The sequence below is a fragment of the Carassius carassius genome, chromosome 48 (genome assembly GCF_963082965.1).
Source record: "Carassius carassius chromosome 48, fCarCar2.1, whole genome shotgun sequence".
In the NCBI taxonomy this organism is placed as follows: Eukaryota; Metazoa; Chordata; class Actinopteri; order Cypriniformes; family Cyprinidae; genus Carassius; species Carassius carassius.
This window is the reverse complement of record NC_081802.1, coordinates 4,353,816-4,368,025: the sequence shown is the minus strand read 5'-3', so window position 1 is coordinate 4,368,025 and position 14,210 is coordinate 4,353,816. Positions and strand designations below refer to the sequence as shown.

Below are 14,210 nucleotides of genomic sequence, written 5' to 3'. Positions count from 1 at the left end.
CAGAAAAAAAGGTACAAAAGTTGTCACTGGGGCGGTATCTTTTCAAAAGCACAACTAAAAGGTCCAAAATGTACCTTTTGAAAAGCCCCAGTGACAGCTGTTGTACCTTTTTGTTTTCTGAGAGTGCATGATAAAAAAAGAGTGTTAGCTTTCTGCTGAGTTCACTAAAGACCATTCAGACTTTGCATCTCCATTTCAGACCTGGTTTCAGGATGCAATTGTCGTGACTTAAATGAATGCCCACCAGGGGTCGCTAATGGATCAAAGCATTGGTGTCGACCCTCTGCTGGAGGCTTCTGGTAATGCCAATACTCTGGCCCCGTCCCAAATCGCACCCTAAACCCATAGACAGTAAAAGAAATGGACACAGCGACCCCATTGGATTCAACAGAGAAAAATGAAGTCAATTAGAAGCAAGCACTTCCTGGGGGTCGGGCGTATTGCGCAGACTCAAACTGAGCTTGATGACGTAGATGTCATATGAGCAACCTGTACGTCTTCTAATCGCTGTGCCAAGAGAAATCTGAATCACCCACCAAATCTTCCAGAGAAGGCGAGCGTGAACAGGAGCAAATTTTGGTAAGTGTTCTGATTAATTATCTCCCTTGACTTCATGCCTCCACGTTCCCCAGATTGCCTCATAGACAGTAAAAGATTGTCTGCGAGCTTCTCCTACTGTCCATACGGTAATTTCTCTACTGTGCGACAGAGAGTCGCTGGTTATGACGCAATCGTTAGCCTATTTTTTACAAAAACTGCTTCTACGGGACCATAACGTAAGATACAAGGTAATGGAGCCATTTATACATTTTCGTGTTTCTTTAGAAATAATGAATGGACAAATGGAGTCTTTAAATGCCTCAGATGTAAAGTTATTCGCTGTCAAAGTGACGATAAAATGAATGGGAGTCAATGGAATGCTAACAGCAGGTGGGGGTCCGCTAGCCAATGGCGGCGCCCAGGGGTGCTTCAATAAAATATGAAACCCTACCCCCCTGCCTAAACCTTCACGGTCTTCCTCTGAGTGCGCACTTTCGTGACGTAATGCCGCATTGACTTTGACATGAATATTTCTTTTTCTTTACAGAGCAAGGAAGCAGCCGAGTAAAGCCTCAAGTCTAGATCACCACACGTAGTAATCATAAAATAGGATTACTTGCAGTTGTTTTACTGCTGTAATTAAAAACCTGCTGTTCTCTTTCATAATCAAATACATAATTCTGGAGTAAAAAATAAAAATCCATACCCAGTTGACGTGAAAAATATGCATGTCTTTATCTCTCCAAATCTCTTATAAACATCTCCCAGAAGTGAATGACACAATATGATACAAAGTTAGCCTTTCTTGACAGATTTGTGCCATCTGTACAAAATGAAGTGATATGGAAGACCGCAGAAAGGGAGGAAAAACCCTTTCACATAGTTAACAAACATCTGCAGGACGAAAAAAAAAAAAACCTAACAAAAAAGAATTAAAACATTCCAATTCACATCAAGTTCATTGTAACACTGATAATTGTTTTTTTTACAGAAAGACAATAGTATAAATACTCTTATTGGCATGAAATAACACTGTTAGAACGCTCATAGCTCACATACAAACATTAAGCCGATATTCCAAGACAAGCATGAATCAAAGTCATCCAAAGAAAGCGGCTCAATACTGATTTCATGCTCTCTTTACACTAATTCAGTAGCGCTCACTTGCATTTCAGCGTAGTTGACATAATTCCAAGTATTGCTCAAGCCATTACGATACAAAATACATCAAGCGAAACCCTTTCAGTTCAATTCAGAAGCATCTCTACCCATTTGTTTTGGAAGTTTGGAAGATGAAATACAACCAATTATTTTAATTTTTTTTAGCTAAATGGACCTTTAAAATGTTATATATAATCACTGAAAAGCAACAAAACATCTGCGATAAAATCCAAAACATTTCAATAAAAGCATGAAAGCGTCTCAAAATTCACACTTGATACATTTCGCAAGCAATATACACACCGTATCTTTTAAAGTAAATCAAAATAAATACATATCGACCCTTGGATGACATCTACGGACTCGTTAAGTAAGATAAAGTTGGTCTGTTCAATGGCTCGGAGGGTCGACTCTCTTTCCAGTAAATGTTCTAAAATCATGAAGTTTAATAGCAGTTATCGTTTTTCCCAGCATGCAGCGGGACATCGAAACATCAGCTTGCATTCCATTTCATTAAAACACACTTAACTAGATCAAGTCAGTGTGGAATAATCATATTTACATCAGAAAAAGTTAAAACCATTTGAGTGACTTTCTAAAGACTGAATCAGTAGAATAAGTGTAATAAACCCATACTGAACGCCAAAATACATGCACAGACGAGTTTCACGAGAAAACACCCCAAAATCAACAGAAAAATACCCCAAAACTCATAAGAAGAAAATGAAGGGTATTTGTAGGAACATTGTGGATACTTCTTCGCATTGTGACACTATTTCACTGTTTTTTTTTACTATTTGAATAATCATAAATTAAGGCATTGTAACAAATTGCTACCATGTTGTAAAAATATTTTTATCCTCACATTACAGTAATAAGAAAAAGTTTTTTTTTCTCATTACGTTAATGAGATTTGGAGGGAAAATGTGCTTTTAAAATCTTAACGATCGTAAAAATGTGCTTCATTTTCTTTATGTGAGATTTCCTATTTATTTCTTTTGATTTTGGGGTGAAATATGAATTTTTGCCAGGTTTCATGACATTCGCCCTTAAACTGTAAACATTCAATACTGTATATTTCTCCATCATTCATTCAGGGTCAGTCGAATCCACGTCCAGTGCTATTGTTGGTCCATTCGGACAAGTGCGCCAAGGCACTGTTGGGTAACAAACCAGGCAGCAGTTTTTAGACACAATATATATTTGCCCTTAAAACTTTCGACAAAAGCTCTAAATGAACACAAAACAAATTCTAAATCTTTTTATTTTTCCCTAAACGAAGCAGTTTGCGATAATATGACATTCTCTCTTGGTAAGGAAGCTTCAAAAAACAATATTTCAATGAAAGCTGCGATTCCCCAGCGCTTGAGCATCCACATACGTCAGGGTTTGGCACTAAATCGAGAACGAAGCAAGACTCTAATAAACACACAATGCGAGATTGTGATAACAACCGTCGTGTTCCAGTATTTTGAAACAATCCAGGTCCTTTCCTGTTTTTGGCAAGCAAAAATACTTTACGGCAGCAGAAAGATTGTTGTTGTTGTTTTTTGGACGTTTTACGAATATAAAGGTTGAATGATTTGTTTTTTTTTTTTTGGATCTGCACAATGTTGGGGTTACTAAGACATGTTTTCCCATCATGCTCTGCTGTAACAGCACACAGCTGGAATGCACCTCACGATGAGACAGAGAGCCAGAAAACCAGGACCGGAGAGGAGACGGATGAGGGACAGGAACATCGAAGGCAGTGGGACTCAGATTACGATTGTAGAATGAGGTAAAGCAACAATAACTGAATCCAGAGCAGAAATCGCATCGGACAGTGTAAAGAGTGAGCGCTGCCACACTCCGACGTGTTCTCCTGCCGGAAACAGAGAAACAGAAAACTGTTATGTTAACATTGACTATAGATTCACCATAAACAAAGCCAAGTTGCTTGTCACAGGTTGCTAGGGTGTTGCTATGTAGTTTTAAGTTGTTCCACTTGCTAGGATGATCTGCCGTCCAAAGGCAAAGCACAGTAACTACACATCTGGTAAAAATTGAGTTAAAGTCCTAAAATGGGCTTTGTGACATCTATTCTGTCTTGTGAAAAAGTCTCATGGTTCAATTTTGTCCCATTTCAGAGAAACGATAGTGTCAAAATTTCAGTAACTACAAAATCCAAACTAATAGCAAGGCAAAACGCAAGTGAAGTGAAGTTATTGCATTCTGGTTTTTCTTTTCCCATTAGACACCACAGTCTGCCTTTGTATCCCGTGGTAAATGATGGTTGAATTCGTGTTCAAATGCAAATATCCAAAGACGGGCGAGGTAGATAGCAAAATATTAACTCCTAGCAAGGCAAATTACAGCTTTATAATCAGTTAACATTAACTAGCCAGCCGCTAGCAAATTAAACAACCTACCTGCATTGCTTCATATTCACTCTGACAATGTAATAATAATCTGATTTATAATGTTATTATTTTTTCTGAGAAAATGTTAAACACCTTTTATATACTTAAGAGGAGATATGGTCATGGTAAAGTACACATATTTTGAGCATCCCTTATTCTGTCCCTCATTTTCCTATAAAGAATCACAATTATCCCTTATTTTCCTTTATGGCATCCCTAGTTATATTGTTAGGAAAAGTTTAAAATGTGTGGATTTTAACTACTTGGTCTGTAATTAATTAATTTTTAAATAAAATGAACAAAACTCTTTGTGGTGAAAGAAACATTGTGATAAGATGGTCTTGAGGCTTACTACAGAGTAATTTTAACATTCACAACATGCAAACACCAATAAAACTTTTAAAGTTACAACAAACAATCAACATGTGTTAAGAAACACAAAAAGAAAGTTGGATGAACTAGTTTTTTTAATCTGATTTAGTTTGTAGATACTGCACATTGCTTTTGCAATAGTGTTTTAGTTGTATAAGGTCATACAAAGTCAGAGTGCAGTATCTGCATTTTAGTGGTCAAAGGTCAAATCAATGGTCATGGTTTTTATCTATAAAAAAATGTAATCATAAAAAGGCTTTAATTAATGCATTGCCAATAATTTACCCGCAACATGTTTGACTGGCTGATGTAAAAACTTTAAAGGCATTTTTCTCATTTTTAGTGTTTGCGTAGTTACTGCATTTTGCCTTTGTAGAGCAGTGATACTATTTGGTTTCTATGGTGTTCTGGGTGGTTGCCAGGAGGTTGCTATGCAGTTTCTAAATTATTCTGGGTAGCTGATAGGACATTTCTATGCAATCACTTGAGTGTTCTGGGTGGTTACCAAGATGTTGCTATGTGGATGTTCGAGTGTTCCTGGTAGTTGCTAGGATGTCTGTAGGTGTTTTACCAAGATGTGGTTGCTTGAGAGTTCTTCGTAGTTGCTTAAGGGTGTCACTATGGAGTTGATAGAGTGTTCTAGGTGGTGCTAGGGCATTCTGGGTGGTTGTCAAAATGTTGTTATATGGATTCTAAATTGTTCCGGGTAGTTGAAAGGACATTCCTATGTAATCGCTTACATGTTAATGTTCGTATGTGGTTTCTAGAGTTTTTTGAGTATGAATAAATGAATGATGCATTTATATGGCGCTTTATTCTGTATTGTTGTACACCCAAAGCGCTTTACAATCATTTGGGGGGTCTCTCCTCAACCACCACCAGTGTGCAGCATCCACTTGGATGATGCGACGGCAGCCAAAGGGCAACAGCACCACTGCGCTCTCCACACACCAGCTACAGGTGGAGAGAAGAGAGAGACAGAGCCAATCAAGTGGTTGGGGATTATTAGGAGGCCATGATTGACAAAGACCAAGGGGGCAATTTGGCCAGGACACCGGGGTTACACCCCTACTTTTTACGAGAAGTGCCATGGGATTTTTAGTGACCACAGAGGGTAAGGACCTCGGTTTAACGTCTCATCCGAAAGAGTGTGCTTTTTGACAGTATAGTTTCCCAGGCACTACACTGGGGCACTAGGAACCACACAGACCACAGGGTGAGCACCCCCTGCTGGCCTCACTAGCACCTCTTCCAACAGCAACCTAGTTTTCCCAAGAGGTTTCCCATCCATGTACTGACCAGGCTCAGCCCTGCTTAGCTTCAGTGGGTAACTGGTCTTGGGCTCCAGGGTGATATGGCTGTGGAGATACAGTTGACAGAACATTTCTATGTGACTGTTTGAGTGCTCTGGATGGTTGGCAGATTGGCTGCCAAGAAGCTGCTATGCAGCTGTTAGGTTATCCTGAGTAGTTGACCAGATATATATATGCGATTCCCCAAGTGTTCTGGGCGACTGCCAGGATGTTGCTATGTGGTTAATAGGTACTCTGGGTGGTTGCCAGGAATCTGCTATTCAGTTGCTAGGGTGTCCTGGGTTGTCGCCAGGACATTACTATGCGATTACTTGAGTTTTCTAAATAATTGCAAGGAAGTTGCTATGTGTTTGAGTGCAACATTTCTATGTGATTGCTTGAGGGTTTTGGCTGTTTGACCATGTGGCTGCTAGGCTGTTCTGCAAGGATGTTGCTATGTGATTACTCAAGTGTTCTGGCTGGTTGTATGAATGTTGTCTACAAAACATCATTTATAGAAGCAAACAAACTGTGTTTGATCAGAGCAACAGGCAGCGCTTCACCTCCGAGTTGTAGTCAAAGCATTTGTCAGGGCCTTTCCGATAGCGGGCGGAGTTTAACACCTCACATGGATTTTCTTCTTGAGCTGGAGTATAAAAATTAAGGAAACTCCACAAGCTCCGTCTGTCATCTATCCATCATTCAAACACAGATGACAGCAGTATTTCAGGGATGAAAGCAGATCAGTATCTGTTAGTGTTGCTTTGTGAGTAGAGGATTATGGGAAGGAAGGATACACTTTGTTCTGACAGGAAGGAGTTTCTCGATCTCGCAGGAGCTGCAGGGCAGCGTCTCAGCCACCACGAACAACAGGTTTGTGTTTTCTATACGCTTGGCGTGGAACAACCTGACAGAAAGAGAGTTTGTGTTGGGAAAAATGTGCGTTAATATGCACAAATGAATTTCACACACACACCTGGAGCAGTTCCCACAATCCTGCAGCATATTGAAGGAGTTGGTGGTGTTGGTGAAGTAGAACTGACTGTGAACCGTCACACAGCTGCTGCTCCCTTTAGTGTCCGAACTCTCAGCCCAGACATCTTCTAAAAGACACAATTGTGCATAATGCAATCCCAGAATGTTAACAGCTCATTTATAAATACAAATATCACTAGAGAATGTCTAATTACAATTTATGAGCTGTGTATTTATAGAGTTTGGAGTATTTGCTCAATAGTTTAACAGCATGCTAATGTTGTTTGTGTGCTTGTGCACTGTTGCATTATGGTTAGAATGCTGTCTTGGAAGGTCCTGCTAAAAAACAACCACATCTTAATCCAGCCTAAACTGGTCTCAGCTGGTTAAAACTGGTCTTCCATTACGAACAGCTAAAGAGTGGCCTATAAAAACAGAAAAAAACCAGCTTGACTGGTTTAAGAGATTGTTTTTAAGAAAGAACCTGAGGTGAACCAGCTGCTGTAGATGAGTCCATACAGGAACTGCTGCAGAACAGACCTGAAAGAAACCAGTGACATTACTACACCAGTATCTGAGTCAACGTTATTAGGGCATGAACTGACTTACGAAACCATAGATATTAGATGTTACACATTTCTGCTTAATGTTGCTCTAACAACCAACAGGGATCATTTTAGCCACATAGTGTAGATATATTTACCACGCCGCTGCTGACGTCCACCAGGCCAGACTGAGAAAATCAGCAATGGAGGGCTGAATAGAATAAAACATACTTTTAATATCAAAATACTTCTGTACTTTGTGGATTCAACACAAAACCAATCATAATGGTAATTTTTTTTAAATTTAGATTACATAAGCTGAATAAATAAGCTTTCCATTGTTGTTTGGTTTGATAGGATCGGACAATATTTGGCTGAGATGCAACTAGGGCTGCGCGATGTGTCGTTTAAGCATCGATATCGCGATGTACAAATCCACGATATTCACATCGCAGAATGTGCGATGTAGGCTGTCGTAGTTGATTCGTTATTCATTAACTGTACGGCCCTTGACAAATATGATTCGCGGATTAATTGCACAGCTTAACCATCATAGAGTGAAAGTTTATCATTAGCATGTGTTTTTAAGTCCTGTCAGTTTAACAGGGCAGAGAGAGAGAGAGAGAGAGAGAGAGAGACCGAGCCCCGGCCGCACGCTCACCGTCTTCAAACAACACTAGCGCTGTCTTGCTCTCTCTCCCTCGCGCATATTAATCAGTTGACACGATGGTGTCGATGTTTAAATCATTAAAAATGAGAATTTGTGCTCACTCCATTTTTGTTTGTAAGAAAAAATTTGATTAGATTTCATATCGCAATATATATCGCAGAAAAATAAAATATTGCAATGTCATTTTTTTCCAATATCGTGCAGCCCTAGATGCAACTACTTGAAAATCTGGAATCTGAGCAAAAAATCTAAATATTGAGAAAATCATCTTTAAAGTTGTCCAAATGAAGTTCTTAGCAATGCATATTACTAATCAGAAATTAAGTTTACTATATTTACAGTAGGAAATTTACTAAATATCTTCATGGAACATGATCTTCACTTAATGTCCTAATTATTTTTGGCATAAAAGAAAAATCTATTATTTTGATCCATGCAATGTATTGTTGGCTTTTGCTACAAATATACCCCAGCGACTTAAGACTGCTTTTGTGCTCCAGGGTCACAAAAATAATTTAACATCATGTGATCGTTCACCATGAACTAATCGGTTCTCACCACGTAGAATCCTCTGTGCGCGGCTCCAGTGTGGCTGCTGGCCATTGGCTCGCAGGCCGACTGATACTGGAAGGTCTGATGACGGGCGTAGATTGAGTTGTTGTAGAGGGCGAACATCAGGTAGGGGTCGACCTCGCCGAAGAACAAACCCACCTGAGGCAGACATGGACACGAAGACACACAAACTCAGGAAAGCAGATTAAAACAAATCAAGATTATTCTCAAGATTTTTTATGCACTTAACAAAAGTTGGAAACAATCGGAGCATCCACCTTCTTCCAGTGATCTCTCTGATTGGACATCACCAGGAAACCGCCGTCATCGATCAAGTAACACAACAAATCCTGAAACATACCATCTACATTCAAGACCAGATCAACTGACACTATGTTCAGTCATCATGCAGAGTTTGTGTGTGCAGTTTCTCTCACATCGCTGTTCACTTCACAGTCCATCTCACAGGATCTGGAGGGGCCGCACTGCACGGCACAAACAGGAAGTTATGATATCTCACCACACTCATGCCAGTAGAGATGAACAGAGTGCTAGAAGATTATGCTTTTCTTCCGTAATTCCGTTTTTAACCCTAACAATCTTACCTTATGTGTGGCCTGTCTGCTGTCTGACACGTTGCTGGCGAGGATCTTGAACTTGTCGACCCAAGCCTCCAAATCCAGCTTAACGCCGACCACTATAATCACAAACACAGATGAAAACAGACCCCAGAACAGTTTCTAAAGTGATTTTCACCTCTTGATTGCTGGTTTATCAGAAAGTGACAAAGTGACAAAAGCAGCCTATTTTTGCAGAAACACACCTGCAGGCTTCATGGTTTTGCCCCCGATCACAACCTCAACGGCCGTGGTGACCAAAATCCCCAAAGTGCCGTTCTCTGAGATTAAAAGATCATCCATAGCTAGACACAAACACCAGAGACATTAAAACAGTCAAACACTGTAGTACAGGGCTGAATTTCAGACATATTAATGTATAAAGTCAACATGAGATCAAAATAGACTAATTACTTTTGACATAATATTATGAATTTTGCAATAGTGGTTGACTAATATAGGGTGCCTGATATATAATATGAAATTGAATAACATTTCATTATGACTGCTGTGATTAGTTATTGCCGATATAATACTGTTATTTCATTGTGGGTCCCGCTACTGACAAATCAGCTCTGTAATAATTCATTTTTAATAAGAATGTTGAAATTTTAATAAATCCATCGTGTAATATTAATTTATTAATCTGGAATATTTAGTAATAAACATTTTAATACTTATTAATCAAATACTAAAATATATAAATATAGCTGTAATATTTAGTTAGAAATGCAATATTTAGTAATCAATATTAAAATACTTAACTATGTGAATTATTATGAATAAATACTCCAATTTATTAAATTACAACTGTAAAGTTAGTAATCAATGCTGCAATATTGAGTAATAAAGTAAATTAAATTTAAATTATATATAAATGTATGCATTTAGCAGATGCTTTTATCCAAAGAAAAGCTGTAATATTTAGCAATGAATGCTATAACATTTAGTAATAAATAATGAAATTCTTATTAATATTTTCATATTTAATTAGCACTCTAAAAAAATAGTAATCAATGCTGTAAAATTTAGTAATCAATATTACAATAATTGAAGTAGAGCTGTAATATTTATAATGAATTCTGAAATATTCCTTCAATCAATATTTTAATATTTAATTAGAGCTGTAATATTTAGTAATCAATGCTGTATTTTTTTTGTAATAAATATTCTACTATTTAATTAGAGCTTAACAATTAGTAATGAATGCTGTGATATTTAATTAGAGTTGTATTATTTTGCATTTATTAAATGTACAAAGTTTTGAATTTCTGATGTTTAAATGTATTTTGCAAAATATTTTCTTTGTCAATCTTAATTTCCATAACAGTTACGTACATTTCACTCCAAAACATTTTTTGTTAAATGAATCCTACATTATACCATTCGATCTAGGTGTTGGTCAGTTTTGCAGAGGACACAATGCTAATCAGTGACTGATTGGATAATTGTTTGGTTCAGACGAGGACTCACAGGTTCGAGTCGGTGTCCTGAAGATGTAGCCTTTGTTGTCCAGAGTGCGACGGTAGAAGTTTGAGTTCAGAGGTTCGGGATCCTCGTCCCATGATTCAGCAGCTCTGAAACACACACACAAACACATGCCGATGAAGCTGATTGTAATTGTAATGTCCATTAGCCCAGTCAGAAGCTCGGTCACTCACATGTTGGGGTAAACGCGTGTGACGCCTCCATTGGTAGATGCGAACAGCGCCAGGAAGCCATACCTGCAGAGATTTCTGATCAACATCTCAATGCACTGAATCAGGTAAATCAACCGACTCTTGACGGCTCGGATCTTACGTGTTGAGATCCTTGTTCTGCCAGACGCGTGTGGCGAGATTCCAGAGGATCCCAGAATCCAAGATCAGGTTATGAATGAGACCTTGATCACCTGTGAGCCCCATCACAAAACATTCAGTCATCAGCTCCTCACAGTTCATGACTGGAGACAAACAGTTTGCTGAATTCATCTGTGTGAGGCAGCTTCACATTTCAGATGGCCAGAATATAAAAGTGATTTAATTAACATTTTATTATAAGTTCTTGATGAGTCATTAATTCATTATGCCTGCTGTAATTGGTTTTTGCCAATAAAATACTGCTATTTAATTATGGGTGATATAAAAAGAATATAAAAATCAGCGCTGTAATATGTAATTATAAGAGATATATTTCACTCATATTATATTTATCTTTAATTAACATTTAATTTTGACATTAAGTATTCAATGGTTTATCATTTATTTATACTTATAATATTAATATTATAAGTGATCAATTCTGTAAAAATTGATTACTAAATGCTGAAATATTTTATTTAGAGCTGTATTATCACATAATCAATGTTGTAATATTTAATTATTAGCTGTGGTACTTAAAAATCAACATTTAAATGTTTATTCATCAATATTGTAATGCTGTATTATATTTAGTAATGAATGCTGTAATATTATTAATCAATGCTGTAATATATAATTAGAGTTGGAATATTTAAAAAAGCTGAAATATTTATTAATCACTATTGTAATAATCAAGTAAAACCATAAATTGAGCAATGAAAGATAAATATTTATCAATCAATAATGGAGTATTTCATTCGAAATATAATATTTAGTAATGCATGCTGTAATATCTTTTAATCAAAACTGTTATATTTAATTAGGGCTGTAAAACTTCATAACAAATGCTGTTATATTTCATCAGAGCCTCAAAAATTGCATCTTCAATATTTTATTATAGTTCAGTAATATTTAATAACAAGTATTTAATATTGAATTATTATTCCTGTAATATTGGTAATATGGTCTCGTCCTCTGGTCTAGAGGTGAGCGTTACTCACAGTCTTCAGATTCAGGTGAGATCTCCACCATCAGAGACAGGAAGTCCGCCAGGAACTGTGTGTTATTCTCAGCCATCTGCAGACGCTTGCAGTATTCTCTATACATAGAGAGAGAAAGAGAGTGGATGACCATACATCTACACAAAACACACAATATCTCATAGCTTTACCAGAGCAAATATCATAACGGATGGATAGATGTGTATACCTGGGAGCTAGAAACACGTGACCAGCCGACTCAAACGAGTTCGGCAGCAGAGACTGTAAATCTGAGGGGAAATGCGGGAGAGATCATTTAAGATTAAACATAACATAAAGCCTCATTCATATGAAATGAAAGACTCACACTGCAGCTGTAACATGACATCGCTGAGATCAGCCTGGATGTAATATTCACTGTATGGAGGAAGTACCAGACCCAGACTGCAGGGGGCAGCACATGAAAACAAACATGAGTTTAGCATGTTTAACATCAAACCTTACGATCTGAACAGCCGAATCGACTCCTGTACCTGTAATCAGTGTCGTTAATGGCCGTCCAGCTGTACATACGCGTGACCTCGTCAATGTAGCGCTGCGAGAAAACATTTCATTATCGGAAATTTTCATGCAAACTTTTTTACAATTCTTAGGATGTAGCAGAAAATACTATTCGTACTAAAATGTAAAACATCCAATGAATTTGTTACTTCATTAGGACAGATTTGTCGAAATGTAGCTTTACATCACTTGCTCAGTAATGGATCCTCTGCAGTGAATGGGTGCCGTCAGAATGAAAGTCTAAACAGCTGATAAAAACATCACTATAATCCACACGGCTCCAGCCCATCAGTTATCATCTTGCGAAGCGAAAAGCTGTGTGTTTGTAAGAAAGCAACTATCATTAAGGCATTTTCAATTTAAACTGTCAATTCTGGCCAAAATATAAATCCATAATTCAAAATAACACTAAAGTACATCTCCTGTTGCCCTCTTGACTGATATTATATTTATTGACATATCCTTTATTACTGTTTTGAACTGTTTTCGCATGTAAACGGTGCTTGACCTGTGCATATTTCTCTCCTGATTCAGAAGAGATGACTTTCTCACTTGAGAAAGCAATATTACGGATAGAGGACTCGTGTTTTCAATTTTAAAAAATCTTAATGATTGTTTTTTTACAAACATGCAGATTTTGATTGATGGACTGGTGTGGATTACTTGTGGATTATTGTGATGTTTTTATAATCAGTTTGAACTCTCATTCTGACGGCACCCATTCACTGCAGAGGATCCATTGGTGAGCAAGTGATGCAATGCTACATTTCTCCAAATCTGTTCTGATAAAAAAACAAACTGATCTACATCACGGTTGTCCTGTGGGTGAGTTCATTTTCAACAGTTAAAATTTTTTTTTTTTTTGAGTACAGAATTTCAAATGAGTTTTAACAATTACATTTATTTAAATGCCACAATTTTAATGCAAACATGTGGATAAAATCATTGGTGGTATTAAGACTTTTTTTTTGGTTTTACCTCTACACTGGAGTACTAACTTTCTACATACTTAAAAGTTTGTACATTAACATTAACAGTGAAATAATACTGTATTAATGCAATTATGCAAATTGGGATGCAGCCTATCAGTGACATCATTTGAGGAATCATACGCATGTAGATCTGAAGATTGAATCTGTATTTCTGAGCCATTTATAGAAAGTCATGTCCCAGATATCATACATGTCCTAGTTTCATCTGACACATTAATAGCACACACACTTGCCTCATCCATTGATTTAATTAGAGTTTTGATTGTCATCTCTCCCGATCGGCCATCAATCATTTGCCTACGAATCTACAAAGACAGAAAGCAGATGTTCAAACTAATCCATGAGCTGCTGCTGATTTAACATAAACGATCAGAGAACTGATTCAGCCAAACGTCATATTTAACACATGAAGAGAGTGTGCTGGTGCCGCCCACACCCAAAACAATGATTCATTTATTATGAACAACTGAGGAAGATGCAAGTTCAACGAGGACAGTCAGCACTTTACCTCCTGTTTGCTGCTGTCTTCTACTTCTGCATCCAGGAAGTCCAGCGTCACGGGCTCCGGCAAATCCTCTTCCTCCAAAACCATTAAAAAAAAAAGAAGAAAAAAAAGTTAAGTTAACTAAAATTATATATTTAAAAAAAAATACTTTTATTTCAGCTTATTTTTATTTAGTTTTCTTTAAATAATTTTTTATATTTCTTTTATA

At 37.3% G+C, this 14,210-nt stretch overlaps 1 protein-coding gene across 8 annotated transcripts in view; it reads right to left on the bottom strand.

Annotated features, from left to right (window-relative positions):
• Positions 1-1,250: 1,250 nt before the first annotated feature.
• Positions 1,251-14,210, bottom strand: part of cacna2d2b (calcium channel, voltage-dependent, alpha 2/delta subunit 2b) — a 28,386-nt gene continuing 15,426 nt past the window's right edge. For 2 of the 8 annotated variants that reach the window (XM_059543878.1, XM_059543881.1), the window contains 19 exons: positions 14,006-14,086; positions 13,731-13,802; positions 12,478-12,539; positions 12,312-12,388; positions 12,174-12,234; positions 11,966-12,063; positions 10,927-11,017; positions 10,788-10,850; positions 10,600-10,703; positions 9,333-9,431; positions 9,115-9,206; positions 8,947-8,994; positions 8,788-8,859; positions 8,516-8,668; positions 7,446-7,498; positions 7,227-7,282; positions 6,565-6,870; positions 6,331-6,413; positions 1,251-3,565 (listed from right to left, as the gene is read on the bottom strand). In XM_059543878.1, the coding sequence (XP_059399861.1) occupies positions 3,464-3,565; positions 6,331-6,413; positions 6,565-6,870; positions 7,227-7,282; positions 7,446-7,498; positions 8,516-8,668; positions 8,788-8,859; positions 8,947-8,994; positions 9,115-9,206; positions 9,333-9,431; positions 10,600-10,703; positions 10,788-10,850; positions 10,927-11,017; positions 11,966-12,063; positions 12,174-12,234; positions 12,312-12,388; positions 12,478-12,539; positions 13,731-13,802; positions 14,006-14,086 (1,773 nt within the window). In that variant the 3' untranslated portion in view covers positions 1,251-3,463. The remainder of the gene's footprint in view (positions 3,566-6,330; positions 6,414-6,564; positions 6,871-7,226; positions 7,283-7,445; positions 7,499-8,515; positions 8,669-8,787; positions 8,860-8,946; positions 8,995-9,114; positions 9,207-9,332; positions 9,432-10,599; positions 10,704-10,787; positions 10,851-10,926; positions 11,018-11,965; positions 12,064-12,173; positions 12,235-12,311; positions 12,389-12,477; positions 12,540-13,730; positions 13,803-14,005; positions 14,087-14,210) is intronic. The other 6 variants (XM_059543880.1, XM_059543883.1, XM_059543884.1 and 3 more) reach the window with 5 other exon arrangements.